Genomic DNA, 13905 nt, shown 5'->3' with positions numbered 1-13905 from the left:
TCACAGATCTGGTCAAGAATACAACTCCTTTAACAGCATACTGGCAGTCTTAACTCTTTGTGCTCAAACTCAAACAAAAAGCAGAAAAGGCTCTTATTTCCTCATGTTTCCCTGCATATATATGCAGAGAAGTCACAGCACAGCCCCATACCTCTAAAAACAAACCAAGATCATCTGTCAGTGCATTTCTTTGTCATTGCCACACACGTATCCTGAATTACCACTGTGAACAATACTAAGACTGGATGTGCAAATCCTGAGAAATATTGTTTTCCAGTAACTATAATAAAACATTATTTTATCATTGGATAACATAAAGGTCAGTCACACACCAGTATACTGTGGGTGCATGTCTTTCTAGGAGGTAGAAAGGAACTGACACAAAGATGCTGGTCAGGATTAGTATGGAGGATTAGAAGGGCTGAACAGAGGTCACAGAGAAAGACTCAGTTGCAACAAAACTCCCAGCAGACTATGCAGAGAAAGTGATGTGAGGAAAGAATTAATCTCTATGACAGTAAGGTATGTAATAATAAAGATTTCTCCAAAAATGATTTCTTCCAATTGCTGAGGAATATTTTCATGACAACTCATTTGTTTTGCTGACTTTTCTTTCAAACAGTCTCAGGTTCATACTGAAAGACTGAAATACTTTTCTCCAAAATCAGGCTATATTTTCCCTTTTTAACATGACCTTTCCTTTCATTTTAAGAAACAAACTCAACATACAGCACTCTGTGGAGTAAGCTGTTCACCCACAAAAAGGTGTTCTTGCAAATACCCTTTCCTTAGGACAAGAATTGTTCCAATGAAATGTTTTTCAACAAAGGACAGAGTCAACACCCTCACATATTTATTCAGCAGCCTCTCTATTCTCTGAAGCTTGTAAAGGCTCCACTCTTCAGCTACTCTGACTGCTGCCTTATTCCCCATCTGTTTATCATTCTTTGTACACAGCAGTTCCGCTTGAATTCCTTAATAAATTACTACTAGATTCCTAATTTTTAGATTATGTCTGTTCTTTTCTGAACTCCCACTCACTAGTGTCTATACAAATCGTTTTACCATGCCAAGTCTGTAGAATATAAAGGAATCAGCCATGTAGACAAGAAATTCCCTTTGTATAAAACCAGAGAAAGTATGAATCTCTGAGGAAGTACGTAAAGAAGTCCTGTCAGATTAGTGTGGTTCCAATGAAACACCTAGTTACTGGACAAGTCTTTAAAGTAATAGAAGTGTATGTGTTTAAAAAATAATAATAAGCTATTACAAGAAAAAATACCTCTCCATAGCAGCATGCTCAGACTTAGCTTATATTCTTGAAGTTCTAAGTGGCCAATGTAGTCTACTCTCCTCCCTGTAGTGAAGTGCAGTAACTGCAAGCAGAGCAGTCACATATGCCCCTAAACATCAAATCACAGACCAGAAAAGGCAAAAATATTTTGAGAAAAACAGTCCAGAGGCATACAAAATGCCCTAGCTATCTAACTGTTCACCGAGCCACAAGACTACAGTGGCGAGGGTTGCAATGTACGTGTTCACCAAGCAAAGGGATACCTGATTCCGACCACGGGAAATACCTCAATATTTTGATGCTTCAATCACCAGCATGGCACTGTATGTTTGTGCTACTGCCAGCTAAAGGAGGAATCCTACCACATTAAAAATAACACAAATACACACTGGGGAACTTGGTGGTGGATTGAAGAGGCTCCATTCCTACTGCAAAGCAACAATGTTTAAACATCCCTCGCTGTTCCCTATGAGCCTGAACACTCCCCAGTATTCTTAACCTTTCCTAATAATGCATCACCTAAGATAGAAGTAAAGGTTAGCAACCCAGAAACTGGGAAATGGTAAGCATAAAGACTCCATCTCTGACTCACAAACTCCCTAAACTGCAGCTCAGTAGAAGCAGCAAGAAGCTTCTGGGAAAAGACCAAATCTCCTGTCATTCTTCAACAGCATTCTTCACTGGTAGGCAAGATAACCAGGCAAATACACATACGAATTGACACAATATTATTTGCTCCTATGTTTCATGTACAACTCTCTCAAGAATTCCCCCAGGTCTCAGTAACATTCAGCATTTTGTAACCTTGCCTGATTGCTCTTCTCCTCTTAGCTGCCTGACAGATAAAGGAAAAAGAGTACCAGTCCTGCCATGCTGTGAAAGACTTGCTGAGTCTGGAAACACACCTCTTCTATAAGGATGATGAAGGTGGCATTGTGCCCCTGCTCTGTGACCAACTTTCCATCGCTGGTGAGGATGTGCAGTCCTCGAGGTGCTTTTCCAGGGCACTTCTCCATCTTGGCCTTATACTTCTCCCTCAAGCCATCTGTGCAGTTGTTGGATACAATCCTTCGGTACCTGGGGAGCAGAAATGAAAGGAAATTGGGCCAGGCAACGGGTGGAAAGGTTTTTTTCCCATAATAATGTAAGCATTTTCTCAAAGGCTAACTGCCTGTATGACTCCCTGACTGAAAGGAAGAATCACAATTATTAAACCAGAGAAAACCAAACAAATCACAATCCAGTCTTCTCTAGAGATTCTCAGCAGCAGCACTGAGAACAGACACTTATTATAGAGGTCATTTACTCTGTGTTTCTAAAAGACCAAGAATTCCCCCAATTTGCTATGCCTGCAGGATTGCCCCCTGCATCCCAGTTTTTTATTACATTTTGTCTGCCTTCATTCTGCTAGTATAAGCACTTGGAAGGATCTGGTAATGGCTTTGTCCAGTTCAGTTTTAAAATTATTCATGGAAAAAGTTTTTCTCTTGAATCTGCTTGGAAGATATTAGCAAATTTGCAAGATGCTTGACTATTCCCAGTGCTGTTGACAGAGATTAAGCCTTTCTGGTAATTTCACACTAAAACATAGGGTTGACTAAGAAGGTCCTGATTCCAGCAATTTTCTTCTTGTCTGCTGTCAAGAAGGCCACAAACAATCACACTGGCCAGGGCTGTCATTACATTCCATACTTATAGCAACCTTTGAGATGAAAGGGGATAAGGGGAATGTTGTCTCTGAAGCAAAACGACTCCAGACTCACAGCAGCCACATTTTCTTCAGCCACTCCCAACTATCAACCTTAAATCACCCTGTCCATAATAAACAAGCATACAGAATCCATGATTTAGAAGCAGTCTTGTAAACTCTTCAGGGTCTGCAGTGCCTGAGAAGGAACATCACAATTTTCATCAAGCTCAACCAACATTTAGATTATCACCCACACAACAGAATAGCATTTGCAAATGATACTACCATAATAGACCAACATTTGCTGTATGTTCTGGGTATAACCAAGAGAAACCAGCACATGTGTCTTGTCTGAAATTTCACTGCACTGTGTATACAATGTGAAAATAGCAGGGGGGAAAAAAAAAATCACAAGGTGAAAACTGTTCATTTTAGTCTTACCAGAAGCTATAATAAATAAGAGCTTTAAAAAAAGAAAGAGGTTCAATGAAATATAAGGTGAAATACCATGAGCCTGCTCTTTTAAATGTTCAGCTTTCTCTCAGATGCACCTTCTGGATTCGTGTTTTAATTTTGAAGCAGAGGAGCTCCAAGTCTAGGCTCCAGGGATTACACATCACTTGGTAGCAATACAATATCTACGTGTCACTTATGTTAATGTGCTTCTCCCTGTCTCTGAAGAATGAGGCAATGTTCCATACAGATGCAGCTGCAAACATTACCACACGAATAAGATTGGACAACAGTCAAGCAGAATGTGGAGGAAAAGGTCAGACCAGGTTCTCTTGTCTACCAAAACCAGAGAGCTGTCAATGTTCACTTACCCAGTGCTGTTCAGATAGCTTTGACCAATGCTGCAGTCCTTGGACAGAGAGGACGGACTGAACCAGAAGGCTGGGATACACTGGTTGTTGTTGTGCCTCTCATAGCCGTAGTCACTATGGAGACAATAAGTCATGAGTGTATTTATGTTCCTATTCACTGGATTTAGCTCACCTTTAAGCAATGCTTTTGCTCCCCAGTGTGTGTGTTGGCAGCTCTGGATGGCGTAGCATTGTGGATTAGGATCATTCCAAGACAAAGTGCCTGATTAGTTTGTGAAATTTGAGAACACCAGAACTACCAACACTGCAGAACAGCAGAGAACTTTTGTTCCTGTTGGCATCAAAATACAGACAAGGATTCAGAAGAAAAATGATACTGTTAATTTTTTTCCCCATTTATTAATAATCATCATATTTGTTAGGTTCTTTTGGTTCGCATGCTTTTTACTGTCTTTGCTTTTAGAATAATTCAGACCAATTCCACAATGATGATACTTTCTCACAAGGAAGCGCTTTGGAATATGAAACAATAGGAACACTTCTTGAACAACTAGCTTAGATATGTCTATAAACATGTATGTTAATGGCTCTTTGACCAAGCTAAGGCTGGCCTATGAAAAAAATAGCTTATGTTTTTCCAACCCTAAACTAAAACAGCACACACAATACGGTATCGAAGGATTACACAATATTGTGTTAAGTGAGGAAGTAATCAAGAGTACTGATGCTTCCTTAGATCACCAAAGAGTAGAAGTACGCGTAATTGCATTTAAGATTATTCTTTGCATGCCAATACAATGATGAAGCAATGGGATTAATCCAAAGCTTTCCACAAGCTTTAATAAGCTTTCAATCGAGTTTGTATGCATATCCTTTTTTGGCAGGCTGGATTCAAGGGGTAAATAAAAATGGAATCTAGATTTTTGCCTGAAGCAGGTTAACAAATGCCAACAAATTAAACCTATGTGGAAACACAGACATTGCAGAAGTCACTGCCTTAAAAACACTCTAAGCACTTTAGGACACTCTGGGCTTTATCCTTTCCCCTGTTCAGGGCCTGAATTGCCAGCAGAATGTCTCCAGGAGGAGCTCTGCTGAGACAAAATTGTGTTATGTCTCCAGTGACCCCAGATGCTACTCTCTTTTTTGGAGAGCAAAAATTCTGCAAGCTACTTTAAAAGGTTCAGATTCCCTAATGTTCCTTCCCTCAACATTCAATTTAATCATTCTCAGTCGGTCTGACCTGCACAGTCAAAAATGCCTGGCAGTGACTCGGTAATTAAAAATATTCAGGAGGAGCTGTACTTTGCCCCAAAGAAGAAAAGAACTGCATAAATATTTAATAAAATTAAAGACAACATTGCTGTATGCCCTTAAGGTTCTGTACTTGTTCATTAACTTCTGGTAAATGTATATTAAAACCTTGCATGCTGCCCACCTTCCTTCTCATGAGCCCCAGGGTTTGCATAAGTTAAAGAAATAATCAAGTCCAGCTGCTATGCTGTCGTTCTCAGGAAAGCTATCTTGACAGAGTAAATAAAGAGGCAGGAAGAGGGAAAAGAAAGATCAGTAAGCATTTTAATAACACTTCTGAGTTCATTCTGCCATTCTCTGTCAAAGATGGCCAAGCTTTTATTTTTAAAATGACGGTGAGGGTTGGAATAAATCACCCTTGACCTTGACTTGTGAGTATTTGTTGAATAGTGACCCTGGATTACAGTTTATGCCCCTGAAATTCAGATTAGCCTCATATCTAACAGCAGGAAACTGATATCACTGCAAGATGAGGCAGACGGGGCAAAGGCTCTATGACCAAATGAGAAGGAGAACAGTTGTCACAGCTTGTGCTGTAGGGCTCCTACAGACATTTGTTCCTTCCGCAGAGCTCTCAAAGACAGGCATGATCAAACCTCATAGCGTAGGATGCTCTGTAAATAGAACAAGCCTCCAAAATTACTTACTGGAGAAGGCTGGAGTCAGTCTTTTAGGACCTGCTGGTCACTGTATTCACACAACACAGGCTGTCAGCCCCTCTCCTTTCTCTGTCTCTCCATGGGATGTGCTCAGTTCACAGATAAGAGAGACTAGTTGGTGTTTCCAACAACTGATGATTGCAAACCTAGCCAGACAGGCTTAGTAGACATCTTCCTTTTCAAAAGCACAAAATGAAAGAGTAGGAGCGGTGTCTCCAACTGTAGGTATTTACAGTGGAGGCATATCTCTATCAGATCCCCCATATAGAGCCTTCTTCTAGTCAGCAAAGAGAAGAGGTGTTCCCCAGTACTTGCCATTCTCATGTGAACATCCAAAAGAAGGCTGATGAATCATATCCTAGAATAATGTGTATCTTGTCATGCACTAAAGGACTACGTCATCCTTTTGAAGTCAAGAGTCAGAGCAGATGAGTATGCCTCTCCTCTTTGAAAATCATTTTTAAGATAAATTGAGCTTAACACCCCATTAACAACACTGTTAGCACTTTCAGGTTGATTTTTCTTTTTTTTCATTACAGTTGTCCCATACCTTCTTCCAATCAGCCCTTAAAAACTAGCATCAAATCTTACTCTTAATGTGAAGCTAGTCCTTCTGATTCTCCATTAGCAATGGAGACAAATATACAATTAGAAGTTAGTTGGCAGTACAGAGTCTGAAGCAAAAAGCAGCTTGCTGTCCTCTAACTACATCTCCTATGCAGGACTGGCAAGGTTAAAGCAATATTCTCTCATGTTAGTGGGAAAATTAAGCAAAAACGATACCAAACACATGCATTTCAATTAAATGAAAAGGTGCGTTCTGATGCAAACACTTTTTGAGGCAGAGCAGCATTTAAGGCCAATTTAGCTACTGCAGTTTTCCACTTCAGCTTAGAAAATATAAGCTTCACTGTGAAATTATAAAGCTGGCAAGGCACAAAACAAAGACCAAACTCATAGGCCTCTCCAGAGGTTAGTGCTTGGTGTGGCTCAGAGGCATATGCCAATGCCAAGGGCAGATACTGCAGGGCAAGATACTTTGTTCATCCTGTAAGTTCTCAGGATGAGAACAAAGGGAAAGATCTCCTGAGTCAAGCTAAGAAGTCTCAGACGTAATTTTGGCATCAGGAACAAATTAAGCATCCATCCAGATAAGATGAAAATCTCTGCTCTATTTCCCTGAACGTCTTACAGAGACAAACTACTCCAATATTCAATAAATCACTCTTGTCTATATTTTTATTCATTTTTTCTGTATTTCAGTATGTTCACAATCTGAAAAGAAAGGAGTCTCAGCTAGCCTAGGTCCAAATAAGTGTGCAGACCTTGTGCATCACATTTCTTCAGGCTGAATTCAAAGATAAGTGAAGTTTCCATGAATCACACTGATACTAAATCAGACACTGATCCTGATAAACTGCTATAAAAATGAAAATCAGTTTTCTCGGGGTTATTTTCAAACTCATTTAAATGATGTTCTGATCATGTAGGCTCAGACATCACAGGTACTGACAGCCTTAAATCCTTCAAGTATTGCCTATCATGGGTTCCCCACAGGATATCCTTGTACAGAAATCCTGGACTGTTACATATTTCTCTTACTTCTGTCCCTGAGCGTACAAGCATACAAGCAGTATCAAAGAGCAGTTCATTCTTTCTCTGTTTATATTTTTAAGCTGCTTTCAAAATGACCTTACAGCAGTTCAGAAATAAAAGCCCCATTAAATTAGAAATACCAGTACCTACACAAACAAGAGGCCACATTGATAAGAGTGGGCTGTGCGGTCACATCACTGATTTATCAATAAAACACTGCTAAAAAAGCAACAAATGGTTCCCCAGAATTCAAAAGAATAATAATCTAAAATGTTTAAGTTTTGCTAGCTTGCTCCCAAGGTATTCAATGACCTTTGAAGTGCGTATAGAGAAAATTCCCTTTTCCTACTATAAAGGACATGCTTTGGACCAAAGAGAATAGCCCTGGCTGTCACTCTTTTAAAAACGATGGATGTTAGAATGTCAATCAGTACTCGCATTTTTCTACTTTTGAATTCCAGGCTTGGATTTCTCACAGAGATTAACAAAAATCCCCTGCAAACAATAAGGATGCATCTCTCACATGGCAGATATAAGAATCACATTTATGCTATGTGAAACAGTCAAATTCGCAAAGCTGCATGAGACCCAGTTTTGCCATTAGGTTCTTTGTCCAGGCGGTAGTACAAACACTGCCAGTGCTACAAGAAGAAGCTCTGAAAAATCTACCAAAATTACACACTCACCATTCAAAGTCCCCTTGACCACAGATACATGGTTCAGACACCACAGTTTGGGAATAGTCTCGACCCAGGGAACACTGAGATCCAGGCTTGCGTTTTTTATAGATCTTCCTCTCTCCCATGACACAAGGTTCCCCCTTTGGCAAAGATAAGGAGGAGAAAGAAAAACAGAGTTGTAGTAGCACCTGGGCTCTAAACCACACATTTTAACAAGGAAACAAAAGACAACAAAAGCATGCATTTACCACAAGGAGAGTTGAGAGCTTAGAGTCTAGCTGCCTTTTGTGACTCTTGACTCTGCAAACTCAAAAAGCACCTTGGGAGTACCCACAAGCACTGTGTTCAGCACTTGAATCAGGATGCTAGCCACAGTGCACCCATAATGCCTGAGTATGCAAGCCATCACTGGTCATGTCATTTTTCAGAAGGCACCCACTGCAGCTTTAATCCTATGAATTCTCCTGAGAAGAAATGGGAATAAACCTCTAGATCTCTTCTACATGTCAGATATCACTGATAATTGGAAGAACTGCTTGAGTCTGAAACCCAAAATCAAGTTGTCAGTCTCAGGAGTCCTGGCTTCCCTCTTCTTTCTCTGGTAGACCTGGCTTCACTACAGGCTTCAAGTAATTTTGATGGCATATTATGTTTGGTTTTGTGCACACAAAGTTTTTCAAGAGCATTACTGTGAATAGCTTATCTAAAAGAAACGTTTGACATTTTAGTGAGTTGTTACAAGCAGAATTTTCTCTGAGGCAGAAATAATTTATCTACATAAAAGTACGAATAAAAAGACAGCATCTAATTGAAATATTTCTCTTTCCCACTAATAGTGATTCCCAAGATGACTGCCTGGCCACACATGTCCTTTCTTTTCTTTCATTTAAATTTCTTTCATGTCTTCTCTTCTATAACTTTAGTTATCTGATACATCCTTGCCTTATTAATGTTCATTTCTAATTCATGGATTTCATACAGGAAAATCACAGTGCCAATAGTTCTGGCTCCACTTTAGTTCCCCTGCAGGGAGTGAGACATCATACTGGTGGCCCATAACCTATAATGAATCTTCAGAGGGTATTGAGCTCCTTCTAGCTCCTTCAGTTCTAGCGGCTTCAGGATCCAAATATATCCAGTACAAAAATAAGACAGAATGTATGAAAAGTATGTATCACTGAATAAAATAAAATAATTTGGTTTTCTCTAGTGGCTTTTATTCAAGGACTCCCCAGAGTTTTACAGACACCTGCAGGTCCTGAAAGATGAATAAATGTTTTTATTTTCATGTTTGAGTATGGAAAATAGAGGCAAAGTGAAAGAAAATTATTTTTCTGAGTCACTGATAGACCTACAAAGAGTTCAATGTCTTCTACAATTCAATCACAAGGTGAGGTTTTACACTGCCACCAAGGGCACCAAGGGCAGTAAAAGATCCATCTGGTAAAATGGAATATTTTCATACAAAGAGAAGTTAACAACTTCCCAAACTTGCCTGGAGAAGACTGACCCCATGTTTATTTATGTGTATATTTCAGGGGAAATAAAGCATCAACAGGCTAGAATTGTGACTTGATGTATGTAAAAAACATGCTCTGTTGAAAAGACCGTATATATTCCTAAGTGGAAACACAGGATATCAGAAAAGGACCCCTCCTCATCTCCTCCCTACAAAGTCAGAGTACCTGATTGTGCAAATGCCAGGTTTGGTAGTCATCTTTGTTACACTTCCGGCTGAAGATAGGCTTGTAGTCCACCTTGACCAGCTGCCATTCAGAACGGAGACTGAAGTGCCCAAAAATTCTAAGCAAGAGAGAGGGAAAAAGAAAGAACCAGAATCAGGCAGGGATATTCTTCCACTAAGCACAACAAGCTCTGAGTCTAATGCAAACATCTAGGTATTGCTCAGAACAGTAAAGAGCCACACTAGAAAGTTACGCATCTAATAAAAAGGGAGGGAACTACTCTGATGAATATATCTATTTTGTCTGCCTCAAAATCAATCCTTTTCTTCACGTAATCAGTCTCTTCACTGCTCAGCTGCCTGGTTGCACAAACTTACTACTTCAGAATTGTAAAAGATACACCTGATATAACATTTGGGATATGGACTGTAAGCAAGAAACCTGTAAAGATGGCAGTCTCCCTTCTAACTTGTAAAAGCTACATTTTTTTTTTTAAAAAGCACCCCTACAACTAGTAGAGTGGGATTATAAAGTGTCACCACTATAAGGTTATCAGCTGAGCACATTAAAAAAAGAACAAAAAAAACCCACAATGATTATGTTGATTTGTCATTAGAACAAAATGTTTGGTCATGTTCAATGAATACATAAAAGAACCTAAAAATTCATTGTCATTACTTACCCAAAATATGAGTTCCAGATTAAAAGATTCCATGTATACTGAACTGAAATCTTTTCTGACAGTCATTCAGCAACGGCATCATATCACTCTTACAGCAAAATTCAGAAGGCAGAGAAAAAGCATTTTTTTCATTACATATATTCCTATATGTTATTTCTTTTATCTTCCACTAATCTACATTTTCAACCAAGCCACTTACAAGAATTAAAGTTTTTATTATTTTAATTATTCCAGACTAGAAAAGAAAAATTGAGAGATACAGATGACTTACAACATTCCCTGCGAAAGTGAAGCAAAAGAAAAAATTTATCTTGGGTTTCTAGATCTGCAATCCAGATCCTGCTGTGACCTCAGTGTTACTCCAGTTTCCCAGAATTTTCACTGTAATCACTTTGTGTTGCTGGCTTTGCTCTCACCTCACTACCCAGACTACTAACTTCAAGCCAGATCATGACTTTGTCTTGTCACTGGCTAAATCCCACCAGCTCTTGTGCCACAACTGCTTTCACTCCATGCTCTTACAGGGTGCTCATCTGGTCATGGTATTACTGCACAAATGGGCACCTCCCCTATGAATCTTGTTTGATGCATGACTGAAATGTCATTCCTGCAAAGCAACAACTCAGCAAACTCAAATCATTTAGCCTAGCAGATTCATATCAGTTCAGTATTTGATGTGTGTGTGTAACACAGAAGACAGAGCAAGGGGAAGGGAGAACATACAAACACTTGCCTGAACCCAAAGGATAACAGTTAGAGAAACCCAATGCTTTGTCAGCATCTGAAGGAAAATGTTGTTCCTAAGAGTGAACCTTAACTAACTGTTCAAGAAAGAAAGTAAAATGCTTCTTTGTGCTACAAAAATCAAGCTACTAAAATCACCGGAACCCTTGCTTTTTAAATCTGTTAGAGCAAGCTAACAACCCTCTGTCACTGAAATTCCTCCGTGATAACAATAATTAATGGAAAAAAAACAACGATTCCTAAGTGGAAGGCTATATATTAGCATTCCAAAAGCACAGAGCATTAGCTACTCTTTAATTAAATGATTTCAAAGAAGATCTTTGTATATAATTGCTATAATTTAGATGGAAACAATACTTCTCTAAATGTAATTAGAGGAGTGTGAACAGAGAGGGATGTTTTTCTCTATGCTGCAGAGATGGTTCTGGGTCACTTGATTCCTGAAGTGGCAACTTTTTCCTCTCCTGCTAATAAAAAGCTTCTTAAGCCTGATTCATCACTGCAGTGCAGCCTTTAGAGTGAAGAACTGCATATATGCAGAGCACCTAGCAAGCAGCTGTACTCTGTGAACACGGCTCACTGGTCAAACAACCTAGATGCCTACGATACTTTTCAGTTGGAGAGATGAGCCAATGACAAAGGTTACATTGTGTTTCAAGATTGTAAGTATGAAAATTTGAAACTTCCATGAAGGTAAGCAAATTTAACAAATGGAAAGGAAATCTGTATTATCTGTAGAGCTCCACTGAACTCCCAAACAGCTTTTTCTGGGAAGTGATGAAAACTTTCATCTTTTTTTGGCATTAGAACTAAGATAAACAAACCATCAAAGGGAACAAATTCTGACTGCATGTTACAGCTGAAGTCTACTTTTGTCAGTTTTGTGAACTATATCATTGGATATTTTACCAAAATGATTCAAGGTGCATCTACCTGTTCCCCTCCGCAATCTCTGTTTTGGGGTCACCACGCCCATCCAAGAAGGCTGGGTAAACAGCAGAGAGTTCAAACACCTTAAACTGCTGGTGTTAACATGTCAAAAGTGCTTAGCATTAAGTGTTTTGGTAGGTATATTTGGATTTCTTTATCCAGCCAGCTGATTTTGGAAGAGCTGTAAAAGGCAGGACAGGAGACAGCATACACTTCTCATTGATTGAGGACAGAAAAATCTTACACGCTCATTACCTCAGCAGTATGGCGTATTTTTTTCTCATTTTTGAACCTCTCACTTTTAGAAATAAAACAAGTCTCAATCACTCAAGGAGAAAAACTGAAAAAGGGCTGGTGGGAATTTATTCCCCACCCTGCCCCCCTAGGTGGTAAATCACATTGCTCCAAAGATACAATTTCATTTATCTTATCCAATTCCTTATGTATCTTAGTTTCTCATTTACTTTGTTTACTAAATTAGGGGCTTTTTTTTTAATTCCTAAATATAACCAAACTACCAAGATGACAGAGAGGAAGAGCAGACATAATGTACTATGAATTTTGCCTCAATAACCTTGCCTACCATAGTCTGACTGAGAGCTCCTGAAAGCTCATTGCAAGAGCAGAAGACAAAAGAAAGGAGCTGGGTTTTCAAGGTCTTACACTGCAAAGATAATGGTTTGATTTTTTCCAATATTTGTAGTCTGACCTGGAAGCCCTTGAGAGGCAACAAATACAGGAATCCAGATGGCATTTAGACAGTCAGTTTTCTCAGTAAGCTCAATTTAAAAAAGTTTCTCCAAACTAAGCCATAGAATGGCAGTTTACTGACATTAGTCAGGGTAGATTTTGTTCTGCCCCTTAGAGTAAGCAGTTAAAACTCTACATAAAATCTCAGCCTGTCCTCCTCTAAGGACAGGCATCTTCTCAACTGGATCTATGCACCACTCACAGTGAAGCCATTGCTAGGAGACCAGAAAATTCTTCCCAATCTCTTCTTTTGAGAAACAAGACAAGGCTTTTATTGCCAGAGCTTGATGTCATTAATTTGCAGCAAAATTACTAAGAACCTGAAAAACAATTCTGAAATGCTTACAGATTCATGATGGAGTCATTTTGGAAAAGGTCATTGGTAATGCTGTTATAATTATATCTTTCATTAATTTTTTAAACACACAATAACTTACAAATGGGGAATATAGTGACTGGATAACCTTGAACAGAAACTATTCAAAAGGGTTTTATATTTATACAGTATTTTATTGATGAAATGTAATGCTTTTGCCTTATTATCCCCCGCATTGTTGATAGTCATGCTTTTTATGTTATTGAATATTGCTCATTCCTGACAGGTCAGTGGTAAACCTTGGATGATCTAAGGGTCACAAAATAACAACTCATCTACCTCAAGACCACAGACTCAATCCCTGTCCCTGCCTAGATATGAGAAATAAATCTTCTCACTTAATAGTTTCTGCATTGATCTCAGGAAAATTGTCATCTGTATCCACCTGGATCTATTCCTTCTGGCAGCATCAGATGAGCTGTCCAAGCACAGAAACAGAAATGCCTTTTCATGGCTAAAACAAGTTGTCTTCTACCAGTTTCATAGTAAATTGGCAAGGCATTACATGAGGCATGCATTAAAGTTGTCTGTGTTTGGCTGGTCTAGATATAGCGGTAGGATTTTTCAATAGTCAGCTCTAGCTTCTTTACATGTAATGAGAAATAACCGTCAAGATTCCCTGGTAATGCCTTCTGTTCTCAGCTGTGCCCATCTATGACTCAAGATAGAAAGCAAGGAAGC

General features: G+C 39.1%; 1 protein-coding gene across 1 annotated transcript in view; it reads right to left on the bottom strand.

The window, feature by feature from the left end:
- The window catches only part of LOC100543937 (VPS10 domain-containing receptor SorCS3), a 272748-nt gene that overhangs the window by 24307 nt on the left and 234536 nt on the right, over window positions 1-13905 (bottom strand). Inside the window, exons 16-19 of the mRNA XM_031554589.1 lie at window positions 9743-9860; window positions 8064-8197; window positions 3809-3922; window positions 2200-2371 (exon numbers count right to left, since the gene is read on the bottom strand). Of these exons, the coding sequence (XP_031410449.1) occupies window positions 2200-2371; window positions 3809-3922; window positions 8064-8197; window positions 9743-9860 (538 nt within the window). The remainder of the gene's footprint in view (window positions 1-2199; window positions 2372-3808; window positions 3923-8063; window positions 8198-9742; window positions 9861-13905) is intronic.

Source organism: Meleagris gallopavo, chromosome 8 (genome assembly GCF_000146605.3).
Source record: "Meleagris gallopavo isolate NT-WF06-2002-E0010 breed Aviagen turkey brand Nicholas breeding stock chromosome 8, Turkey_5.1, whole genome shotgun sequence".
NCBI lineage: Eukaryota > Metazoa > Chordata > Aves > Galliformes > Phasianidae > Meleagris > Meleagris gallopavo.
The sequence above is the reverse complement of the archived record's forward strand: the minus strand, read 5'-3'. Positions and strand labels throughout refer to the sequence as shown.